The sequence below is a fragment of the Thamnophis sirtalis genome, unplaced genomic scaffold (genome assembly GCF_051295495.1).
Source record: "Thamnophis sirtalis isolate CommonGarterSnake01/CBP01778 unplaced genomic scaffold, rThaSir2_p1.2 scaffold_9, whole genome shotgun sequence".
Lineage (NCBI taxonomy): Eukaryota > Metazoa > Chordata > Lepidosauria > Squamata > Natricidae > Thamnophis > Thamnophis sirtalis.
The window spans coordinates 69210220-69222463 of record NW_028261389.1 but is presented as its reverse complement, the minus strand read 5'-3'; the positions used below and the strand labels follow the sequence as shown (position 1 = coordinate 69222463).

Here is a 12244-nt window from a genome sequence, read left to right as displayed (position 1 = left end):
TTGGGTCACATATAAATATACACTGTAGTTATACCACATATAACTACGTGATTTATATAAGGAACCTAATAATGTTAAGACTTTACACATCTGATTTAAGCCATCTAGCATTTCTCATTTTTAATTTTTATGGCACCTTCTCTCCTTTCCATGCGCTCCAATGTTTCAAACAATTCCACTTTTTAAAGTCCCGTTCCTATCTTGCACATTACAATAGGACTACAAATTTGAAATCAAACACAGCAACGTTTGAAATATAATGTATTACCACCCCATATTCTGACAAAACCAGGATTCCAAAAATTGTCTGCTGAATCCAAAGTCCATTAAATTGAAATTTATTAAATCAAGGGTAAATCGTGTGAAACTTTCTTAACAATGAGTATAAATAAATATTGTAATACATGAAGATATGACCTATGCCTCCATAAATATATTTTGAAGACTGTCAGCTTTCCTCCCGATGGAGTTTGTCCTTTGTAGTTCGATACAATGGGAGGAAATATAAGTGAAAGGGTAAAAATAGCAAAAATGTTTAGATTTTTTTCCCCTCAATGAGCCACCCTTTCTGGGTTAGCGAATAGGTCTCCATCTCTGCATTTTCAACTGGGGAAAATTTGACAAGGTTAATTAAGTTCTAAAAGTTAACAAGAGTTTTTCCTGACTGGATTCCCTCCAAGCTCTTTTGGGACGGTGCAGAAATGAATACAAAAAGGCTGAGTGACCTATAAAAACACGATTTACCTAATTATCATGGCATTCTGACATCGGGTGCTGGATTCACTACCATGCATTTTTAGTTTAGTTTGCTTTACTGTCATTGCACGTTGTGCAACGAAATTAAAGGTCATCTTCAGTGTACATTATATCTATAAAAATAAAAACACAAACATACATCCTTTCACATGCTATATACCCGGTAATTGAAATTGAGAACCGGATATTGCATTAAAATTGCACTATACCGTAGAATTCAATATAGTTACTGCCCTGGGATAAAAGCTGTTTTAACCACAATGTGTGAACAAGTGTTGAGAGGGTCTGGGGGCAAAGGTATTCCCACTGCATCATCATCATCATCATCATTATTCTTTCTTTTATTCATTAAACATGAAACTCAGTCAAGTGAACATTCAAAAACGCATCACAAGTACCATTGACTGGTGCTAGGAAGCTTAGGTATCAACCAAGTTCTCTTCTTAAAATATATGATGTTCCATGTAGCACAGTTTTTTGCAGTTCCGCTGGTGTTATTGCAGGAAGCTTCAATTTCCTGTTTTGTTTTGTTTTGTAAAATTCTTAGACATGGTACCAAGTGCCCCGATGACAATGGATATCAGTGGGTATTATTATTTATTCATTAAACACGAAACTCAAGTCAACTGGACATACAAAAATGCATCACAAATAATATCATAAACCTCATCATCTCCATATTGCATTATTTCTGACCCTCAACACCACACAGGGCTTTCCCCCAAAGCAACCCACGTGAGAGAAATGCAGTCGGGCTTAATTAATCAGATCAGGCCACTAACATAATTAACTCACTACACCCAGGTAAGGGAATGTCTTGTAATTACATCTCTTACAAGAGTGGGGCGAATCATGCTTTCATCTCTGGTCAACCCCACCACTTGGGGCTGTTGCTGCAGCATCAGAGGGAGCCCCCCCAATGTCGGTCCCTCTGCAAGGACGAAACAGCAAACCACAAATTAGGACTACCAGGCAGCAGCCCTCCCCCCCTCCCAAAAAAAATAAACCACTTTATTTTTTTCTCCATTCCCACGAATCCACCCAAGTCTGGACTTTGTTCACTTAGCCCAGAGATCTTCAAACTTGGCAACTTTAAGACTTGGGGGACTTCAACTCCCAGAATTCTCCAGCCAGCTGGCTGGAGAATTCTGGGAGTTGAAGTCCTCAAGTCTTAAAGTTGCCAAGTTTGGGGACACTTGGTTTAGCCAAAGTTTTTTCCCCCACAACACACACACATACACACAAATTAACCAATTTTACCCAAGGCGAGGGCACGCCAGCCTCCACGGGAGCCTTTACGACCCGGATCCCCCAGTCGGGCGCGTTCCCACGACTCTCCCCGACTAGGCGCGTAGGTCAGACCCACCCAGAGAGCCGCCTCCGATGAGGACTGCCCCGGCAAGCGCCCCCGCCGAGGCGCCGTAAATGCAGCGGGCGTCGCGCAGGAGGCGAGGTGCGCGTTCCTGAAGGCAGGTAGCCGCACCGATGTGATAGACGCCCAGGAAGCCGCAGCCCGCGAACGACACGCTCCAGCCGTCCGCGCCTTCCAGCAGTTCCACCATCGCGGCTGACAAAAAGAAAAAAAAGACAGCGGCGGCGACGACAACCTAAATTGCACCCGGCACGGCCGCCACACCGGCCGCTAATGAAGCCGCTAATGAAGCAGCCGGACACCCGCCTCCGATTCGCCCCGCCCCTGGATGTGGCGCCGGGACCGCCGACCAATCGGCGGAGCGATGCAAAACAGACGACGCGGGGGGTGGGAGGGGGTGTTGGAAAGGTGCCGGGTGGTCCTCGCAGTTCCCTCTTTTTTTTTTTGACCTAGACTGCTAGAGCAATGGAAGCGCGAAGGCCCCCGAGAGACCCCGAGTTCGAGTCCCGCCTTTGGCCATGAAGGCTTAGAACAACTTGATTGTGTCCCTTGGAATGCACGCCAATCGGCATAACATCGAAATTAAATGCCGTTGCTTATAGCTCTCAAAGGGTGGCCACCTCCAAAATACACTACATAAACCTGACTGACTGAATAAATGAGAATGCTACAAAATAAACCTGACAGAAATTTTATACAGATGGTGCCCAGGCCATGTCAGGCAAGTGGTTTATTTACCGTCCAACAAAAAGGACTACATTTTGATACCACAAACAGATTTCCAAGACATCCAGGTTAATGAGCTTCTTTTTAAAATAATTTTTATTGAACATTTTAACCTTTAAAAACAGAAAGAAAAACGCAAACAAGGAAAAAGAAACATACATAACAATATAAAGTGATGACTGGCATTCATGTTTAGCCTTCATAGTTCTCCATTCGGCATTGCCTTCCTATTGATAAATGAACTTCATTGACTTAACTAATCTTCTATTTTGGGCTGGTCTCAAGGATTTGATTCCTGTTTACCAAACTTTTTTTTCTCACGTGGGGAAGATGAGAAAGAAAGGTTTAAGAAAGGAAAATACGGTAAACAAGAACAGAGAAAGATGAGGTCGTGAAATATCAGCAGAAGAATAAGTGTGCCCTACGCACAATTCAAAGGATTTGAAGCCCTTGGTGTGTTCTCCTTTTAGAAAGGAGAAAACTTTCTACAGTTCACTCATTCTACAGCAGTGTTTCTCAAGCTTGGCAACTTGAAGATGCCCGGACTTCAACCCCCAGAATTCCCCAGCCAGCATTCGTATTCGCTGGCTGGGGAATTCTGGGAGTTGAAGTCCGGACATCTTCAAGTTGCCAAGGTTGAGAAACACTGTTCTACAGTAAAGTCACATTCATATTGTGTGGGACAATATTGCGCACTCGAACTGGTAGTGAATGTAAGTTGATTTCACCCCTGGATTCAATCTAGAAATGAGAAACTTTCTTTTTTTAATATATATATATATATATATATTTTGAATAAAGATAAACAAAATCATCTTCCATTACAAATTGTAGAAAGTGTGTCAATTGGTTACAAAGAACTTTTGTGCATCCCTTCCACAGTCATCACCTATGATTCATATCAAGTTATATATTTTACATCACATATATTTATATATATTGCTATCATCTACCTCATCCTTCATATGACTATAGTTGTTTTAACGTCCCTTTACAACAAACATTCCAAAATTTAAAACAAAACCACATAGTGGCATTCCCTTATCTATTTTCAATGTCATCCAACCACATAATACCTTTATTACACATTCAAAATAAAATTAATTATGTTTAATAACAAACTTTTAGACCTCTTTTCTGAATTTACAATTTAAATTTACAGTTTACAATTTATATCCAATTTCCCTTTTATCCTGTCAATACAAATTATTACATTATTTATTTAAAGATAGTTTGACTAAGTTTAACTTACTTTTTCCCCTTTTTTCACTTTCTGACAGTTGAAAACAATAAATCAATGGAACAGAAGTTGCCTTCAGATGTTGTAAAATTTCAAGAAGAGATTGGACTGCCATTTGTCAGAAATGGTGTAGGGCCTCCTGCTTGGGCATGGGGTTGGACTAGATGACCTACAAGGTCCCTTCCAGGTCCCTTCCAACTCTGTTAATCTGTGATAGATAGATAGATAGATAGATAGATAGATAGATAGATAGATAGATAGATAGATAGATAGATAGATAGACAGACAGACAGACAGACAGACAGACAGACAGACAGACAGACGACCTACAAGGTCCTTTCCAACTCTGTTAATCTGTGATAGATAGATAGATAGATAGATAGATAGATAGATAGATAGATAGATAGATAGATAGATAGACAGACAGACAGACAGACAGACAGATGACCTACAAGGTCCGTTCCAACTCTGTTAATCTGTAATAGATAGATATATAGATAAATAGATAGATAGATAGATAGATAGATAGATAGACAGACAGACAGACAGACAGACAGACAGACAGACAGACAGACGACAGACAAATAAATAATGAAGCTAGCTGCGACACCTTGGGCCAGTCCCTCTCGCTTAGCCTAAGGAAGGTGGCAATGGCAAACATTTCTGAAAAACCTTGCCAAAAAAAACTCCTACAGGGGCTGGCCCAGGCAATCACCAGGAATGGCTCAAAAGCCCCCCACTCCTATCATAAAGTGCAGTGAATCATAATAGTAACAAGCACTATTGGAAATATTAGAAATTGATAATAAGGAAGGGGAACAAGTCATATAGTAGTAACTAGGCTTACTCTTTTTCATTCGGCATCTATGTTCTTTCTCTGCCCAGTCTTCTTCTAAGATAAGAAGCTAATTGGGGTCAGAGCTGCTTAGTAGTTGGAGGGGAGACCACTAGGTAATCCCACATTTGGAGGCTAGGCTGGGAATGTGAAGTAACATCACGGGAAAAAAAAAAAGGCAGGGCTAAACTTTGATGAAATGAAGAAATGATTCTGAGAAAGCTGCTTCCAAGATGTAGGTCAGATATAATCTGAGTGCACTGCAAGATTGAATCACAATGGAACAGAATAGAATAGAATTCTTTATTGGCCAAGTGTGTAATGCAATTTTCCTGCCAATTAATGTTGAGACTCTTGTCCCTTGCCCAGAGTTCATTCCAGTTTATTCCCAAAACAACCAATCAGCTAATTTATATTACAACCAAAGCAATTAAAGCAGAATTAAAAATAAGCATCACTCCTCCAATGAGAAACACAACTTCTAAGCAATATAACCAAGTGTTTCAGAAAAAAACCTATTTAGTAACAGTTCTGTTTACTGGCATATTCCGTTACAATCAATGTGGCTACATACGCAGTTACAATTGGGATTCACATCAGAATAAAGATGTTGGACATGAGGCTGACTAGAGAAATCTGGATTGGACTGTATAAATTTATCTCTGGATTAAAAAGACAAAATGCCACTACTCCATCTTTTGGAGCAATTTCCTACCTCACAAGACAACCTCCGTCAGCTTTTGAGGCAAACCATTTAAATATTCAGAAGTGCTAAGGTAAGCTAAGTATCCTGCTGGTTTTAGTAAATTCGTTAAATTTCTTAGGAAAAGAGTAGAGATTTGATGCTGCAACCCAGGTCTATGATCCTTGATCTAAGCTCTGTTCCAATGTTTCTCAACCTTGCCAACTTTATAACATGGTGACTTCAATTCCCAGAATTCCCCAACCAGAGTAGCTCGCTGGGGAATTCTGGTAGTTGAAGTCCACACATCATAAGGTCTCCAAGGATGAGAAACACTGTGTGTATTCCAACTTGCTTAAACTGCCATAACCTAACCCACGGGCTTCATAGTGACTTTCTGGAGTGGAGTTATAGTCAAGCCCCTTCTCTCAGGACAGAGATGGGGGCAATAAGAGTCTTGCCATTGACCAGTTAACCAGCAACCCACCCATGAAGACCAACTAGCAGGACACCAAGGGTACTACCTGAACAATCCAGTTTAGGATAGTCATTCTATTTTCCTGACCTCAATAGTGATTGAGAAACACTCGTGAAGACACACCCTTCACAGATATGAGTTGTCTCGACAAATTAGACAAGTCGGAAGGGTTGAGCCATCTTTACTGGATCCAAAAAAACAAGATCATATCTTCAGGCATTTACAAATCTTCCCAATGGCCCACTTCTGAATTCTTCCTCTCCTTGAATTGTCAGCAAGCTGGAATGAGAATAAGCCAGCAGATTGGCAAAGGCTAAGAAGAGAGATATAGGCTTTCAAACACTGTAATTCAGATCAAGACTGGTCAGATCTGCCATCTGTCACCGCTTCAACCCTGCTTCGCTGTGATGGCAGCCTTCCATAAAATGTGGGGAAGGGGAATGGGAAGATAGGGAGAGGAGATGACAGGAAACAGAGGTGCCATCCAGAGACAACGGTTGAAAGACTCAAGGTCACAAGCCTGGGAATAGAATGAGAAAGGCCCATCCAAAGAGATGCCAAAACGTGGAACTGTTACCAGAACACTAATTTGAACCTTATGGGACGCCACCAAGATGACCAAGCAGGGAGGGCCTGGGAGAAAAGAAAGTGACCGAGGTTTTGCGGGAAATCCTCAGATCTGGCTTCACTAGCTGGAGTCGAGGGTCTTTCTTTCCTGAATGTTCAAGCTGGGACAGTATGACAAACACTGACTTTTCCTCTTAAAGAGAAACCTGGAGATAACACCTTTCACTTCCCTTCCCAAGAAACAGGACAGCATGTATAAAGTAACATTTAAGCTGCTTTCTTGGCAACTTGATTGGCATTCTTTACAATCTGATCATATTTCTTACCTGTCTTGTGGATTAAGGTTTGTAAAGTACATTAGGGGTTTTTTTTTATTGTAGTTTCAGTGCAGAAATGCTAAAGACTTTGGTCAGGTCAGAACCTGGTTAATGTGACCAAAGGTTTGACTGTTTATAAAATTTGACAGGAGACAAAGTCTAAATGAACCTTTTTGTCCTCTGATGACTGATAGCAAAGTAGAGTACATAATTTCATTGTTATCGTGTTTACTGAACTTTTAAGGAGGGAGCAAACCATATAGGGTCTACAGCTTTATTTGTTGGTTTTTAATTTAAGCTTCTTAATCTCTGTGACATCTTATATATGTAGCAACTCATTAGTGCCTATCATTTTCACAGTTTTTTTCTGGCTTATTATACTATTATTGCTTAATGTTACAATGAGATTACATTATAAGAGTAGTTTATACATGATCAAGTTTGCATGGGGCTGTATTTGGTCAAGTACCAAAATTAAATAGTCTGATTTTGCTTCTCAAAGTTAGCATCTCCTGACTTCTTCTGTTTCAAGTCAATTCACAGATAAAATTCTAAAATTACAGTGGCAACAGTCAGATAACTATAAAACAAGGTTTTTCGAAAGACATTAGTAAAATTCAGCTTTAAATGTTCTACCTGTACTTCATGGCAAGTTTTACACACACACACGCACAGGCACAGGCACAGACACACAGACACAGACACACACAGACACACACACAACCATGTTTTCCTGAAAATAAGACCCAACTGGAAAATTAGCCCTAGCATGATTTTTCAGGATGGTTGTAATGTTGTGGTCTGGCAGTGGCTTGTGAAGCTGGCAGCAGAGTTGGACAGTAAAGAGTTTGGGGAGGAACATGGGCCAATTCAGAAGTTCAGGGGAAGGCTCGGACGAGGGCTCTGCATCAGAGGCAGAGAGGAAGCCAGGGTCATCTGGGAGTTATGTGCTGCCTACCGGAGCCCCCAGAGTTGGACATCAGCAAGGCAGAGGAACAGGGAGAGCCTGTTCCCAGTGCACGAATGTGCAGAGCTGCCAGAAGGCAAGAACAGTTAAGACAAAAGGGACGACTTGGGAATAAAGCTTGGAGATGATTGGCCCCTCCCATAGGACATAAAGAAGGAGCAAAGGGACACGAACCTTTGCAGGAAGCAACTTTGTTCTGTTTGATTTAAATTCTGAAGCTCCTTTTTGACTCTTTGCTCTGTGTGGCCTTGCAAGCTAACTGCCAAATAGGTCTGGCAGCGTTTCAAGGGAGGTAAAGGTGGGTGCTTATCAGCCTTATCCCGAAAGACTTTGGCAGACTTCTGTCGGACTCTTTACAAACTATTGGTGACTCATTAAGGGCTGTGAATGAACATAATTCACAGCCGGTGAAATAAAAAGAGGGTTTTGGGGACTAAGTGTGTACATTTTAATGTATCAGGAAGCCTAGCTCAGAACCCGCCAGGTCCAGAAACTCCTTCTTGCATGGAAGCCTGTGGTGACCAAATGGCCTCCATCTTCACCCGCATCTTTAATAAATCACTGGAGATGTTATGTTCCTTCTTGTTCTACCATCCTCCTGGTTCCCAAGAAACCCTTCATCAAGGAACTGAATGACTATAGATTGGCTGCTCTGACATTTGCAGTTATGAAGACCTTGGAAAGATTACTGCTCACTCAACTGGAATTCATCATGGATCCACTGTTAGACTTCTTTCAGTTTGCCTATTGCGCAAATGGCACAACAGATAAGGCTGTCAATATGTGCCACACCTTGCAACATCTTGAATTCCCAGGGACTTGAGCACTGATCCTTTTTGCAGACTTCAGCTTGGCCTTCAATGACCTTCACTTTAACCTGACTCAGCTAGCTTTCCTTGTCCATTCTTGTAGGTGGATTCTTGTAGGCCCTTCATGGTATTGGATCTGGGTACTTGAGAGACCACCTGCTGCCAATTACCTCCCACAGACCCATTAGATCTCACAGGGTTGGCCTCCTCCGGGTGCCATCTACCAGCCAATGCCACCTGGCTATTACCCAGGGGAGGGCCTTCTCTGTGGCAGCTCCGGCCCTCTGGAATGAACTCCCCGCAGGGATTTGGACCCTCACCTCTCTCCAGGCCTTCCGAAAAGCCGTCAAAATTTGGCTTTGCTGGCAGGCCTGGGGGTGATAAGTTCCCTCCCCTCTCGACATGTATGGTTGTGCGACTGTTGTTTACTTTTATTATTTGTATTTTGTTTTTTATGTTCCCCTTTTTCCCCCTTGAATTGTTCGCTGCCCTGAGTCCTCCCGGAAAAGGGCGGCATACAAATAATAAAATTCTATTCTATTCTATTCTATTATAAACAACAGGTGAAGCTAGAGAAAACCCAAACAATTAGCATAGGAGCTCATCAAGTCTATGTGATGTCTCCATTACTCTTCTCTCTATATACCACAAGTGTCAAACTTATGGCGTCATGTTGCCTTCACGTGATGTTTCACAATGTTTTTGCGGAGCTGGGGTGGGTGTGGTCTGCACATGACACATCCAGCCCATGTGCTACCAGTTCCACATCCCCGCTTTATACAAATGACTACATCCCTAAGGAGCGCTCTGTTAAACTTCTGAAGTTTGGAAATGATACAACAGTTATTGGTCTCATTCAAAGATGGTGATGAATCGCCGGTGGTGGATTTCAAAAATTGTTCGAACCTACTCTGTGGGTGTGGCCTCCTTTGTGGGAGTGGGTTCCCGCCCATGTGACCGGATATTATGAAGATGCCGACGACACTTGTCAGAACCACCTTAAATTACCTCACACACAGCACTGGCATGCATAAGAATATGATGTAAACTTGTTTTTTAAAAGGCATCTTTGGTTTGCATTAAAACAACTTCAACACACACAACTTTCTGATTGCACCACAAACTCAGTAGTCATCCTTACCTTTCACAGAGGCACTGAGTTTCATAAATATGAGCATGATAGTGTAGAATAATCATATCCAAGGACCAGTAGTGGGTTTCAAAAATTTTTGGAACCTCTTCTGTAGCTGTGGCCTGCTTTCCGGGTCCACTGGTGGAAACTCTTCTAACCGGTTCAGTAGCTTTGATGAACCGGTTCTACCGAATAGGTGCGAACTGGTAGGAACCCACCTCTGCGAGTCTCCATATAGATGGGAGGTTGAACAACTGGCTCTGTGGTGCAGCCAGAACAATCTAGAGCTGAACATGCTTAAAACTGTAAACACAGTGGATTTTCAGAGGAGCCCTCCTATTCTACCACCTCTTGCAATATTAAACAGCACGTTATCCATTAGACTCCATGTTTTTGGGTTATATAATCTCCCTGTAGTTGAAATAGACACTTACCATTGTACGTTTTGTATATGGCTAACCGGTTCCACCACAAAACCGCGGTCGACTAAAGCGCATGTGACTAAAGCGCGGTGACAAAACCGCGCCGTCTAAACCGCGCGACAACAGCGCGCCGACAACAGCGCGGCGACAGAAGCGCGCTGTAACATAACCCTAAAAATAACCCTAAACCTAACCCTAAACCTAACTAAACCTAACCCTAACCCTAACCCTAATCCTAACCCTTACCTTAAGTTAAATCGCGCTTCTCTCGGCGCACTGTTGTCGGCGCGCTTTTGTGGGCGCGCTTTTGACATCGCGGTTTTAGCGCCGCGGTGGTGTCGGCGCGCTTTTGACGTTCGCGGTTATGTCGTGCCACGGGCTAACCTTTTCCAGACTGAGTGCCCAAGGCGCCCGTGCACCTGAACCCCCAAAATGCAATGCATGTACGACTCCCATGCATGTGCCCACCCCATGCATGCGCAGCCACCCCCACATGCCCCGTGCATGCACACCACACACATACCACATGCCCCTGCACCATGCATGCACACACCCCGTGTATGCACACACATCCTGTGCATGAGCACATACCCTGCACATGCATGCATATCACCCTGCACATGTGCAAACAGCTCCCCCATATGCCCTGCTTGCCCCTGCACATGTGCATGCACGGCAGAGACCCGAAGTCCAGCTGGCCGGTGGGAAACAGAACTGGGGTGACGGCTTGCATGCCCACAGAGAGAGTGCTGCGTGCCATCTCTGGCACGCATGCCATAGGTTCACCATCACGGGTATATGATATGGTATGGTATGGTTTGGTATGGTATGGTATGGAATGGGAATTGAATTCATTATATTGAATCCACTTGTATTAATCCCATTCATCACAATCAGATATACCAACATTGTTAATTTGTGGGTTGCTTGCTATATAATGGTGAATGCAACCACCATGGTTTGTAATCAAACTTTGTGTGGTACTAGATTTATCACAACTGTGATTTATTTAATGAGCCACAGCCAAGAGGTTGTGACTTAGCACACTGTGTGAGCTTTTTCCAGAAGCAACTAAAAAAAATAAACAGTAATGGGTCTCTTCCCACAAAAACTCTGTATTCCTAAAACTTAAAGAGTCAAAATAATAGCAACAAGACTTATATACTGCTTCCTCAGAAAGATGGAAGGCTGAGTCAACCTTGAGCGGTGAGAATTGAACTGCCTAACTGCTGGATTGGCAGTCAGCAGAATCAGCCTGCAATATTGCATTCTAACCACTGCGCCAACATGAAGTTGGATTTGTGCTATCTGGGAAGCTTTTTTGTTAGCTTTGATTTAGCTGATTCCCCCGAAGCTAAGCAGTGTCAGATATGGTGCTGTAACATATTCAGATGACAGATCAGTAGGATAATGGTTCCTATCTCAGCTTTCAAAGCTTTTAGAACTGCAGGGGGGAAAAAACAATTACTACCAACCTGCCTTCCATTGGGGACCTGTATACTGCAAGAGTCAAAAAGAGGGCTGTGAAAATATTTACAGACCCCTCACATCCTGGACATAAACTGTTTCAATTCCTACCCTCAAAACGACACTATAGAGCACTGCACACCAGAACAACTAGACACAAGGACAATTTTTCCCCCTGAATGCCATCACTCTGCTAAACAAATGATTCCCTCAACACAGTCAAACTATTTACTGAGTCTGCATTACTATTACTATTAGTCTTCCCATCGTTGCTATCACCCATCTCCTCCCACTTATAACTGTATGACTGTAACTTCGTTGCTTGTATCCTTACAATTTTTATTGTTTCCTAATATGATTCGATTGCTTATTTGTACCCTATGATTATATTAATTGTTGTACCTTATGATTCCTGATGAATGTATCCTTTATGTACCCTGAGAGCATATGCACCAAAGACAAATTCCTTGTGTG

General features: G+C 42.5%; 1 protein-coding gene across 1 annotated transcript in view; it reads right to left on the bottom strand.

The window, feature by feature from the left end:
• The window catches only part of LOC106552407 (patatin-like phospholipase domain-containing protein 2), a 43393-nt gene extending 41026 nt beyond the window's left edge, over positions 1–2367 (bottom strand). Inside the window, exon 1 of the mRNA XM_087722209.1 lies at positions 2123–2367. Coding sequence (XP_087578335.1) covers positions 2123–2318 — 196 coding nt within the window. The 5' untranslated portion in view covers positions 2319–2367. The remainder of the gene's footprint in view (positions 1–2122) is intronic.
• Between the last annotated feature and the right edge of the window lie 9877 nt (positions 2368–12244).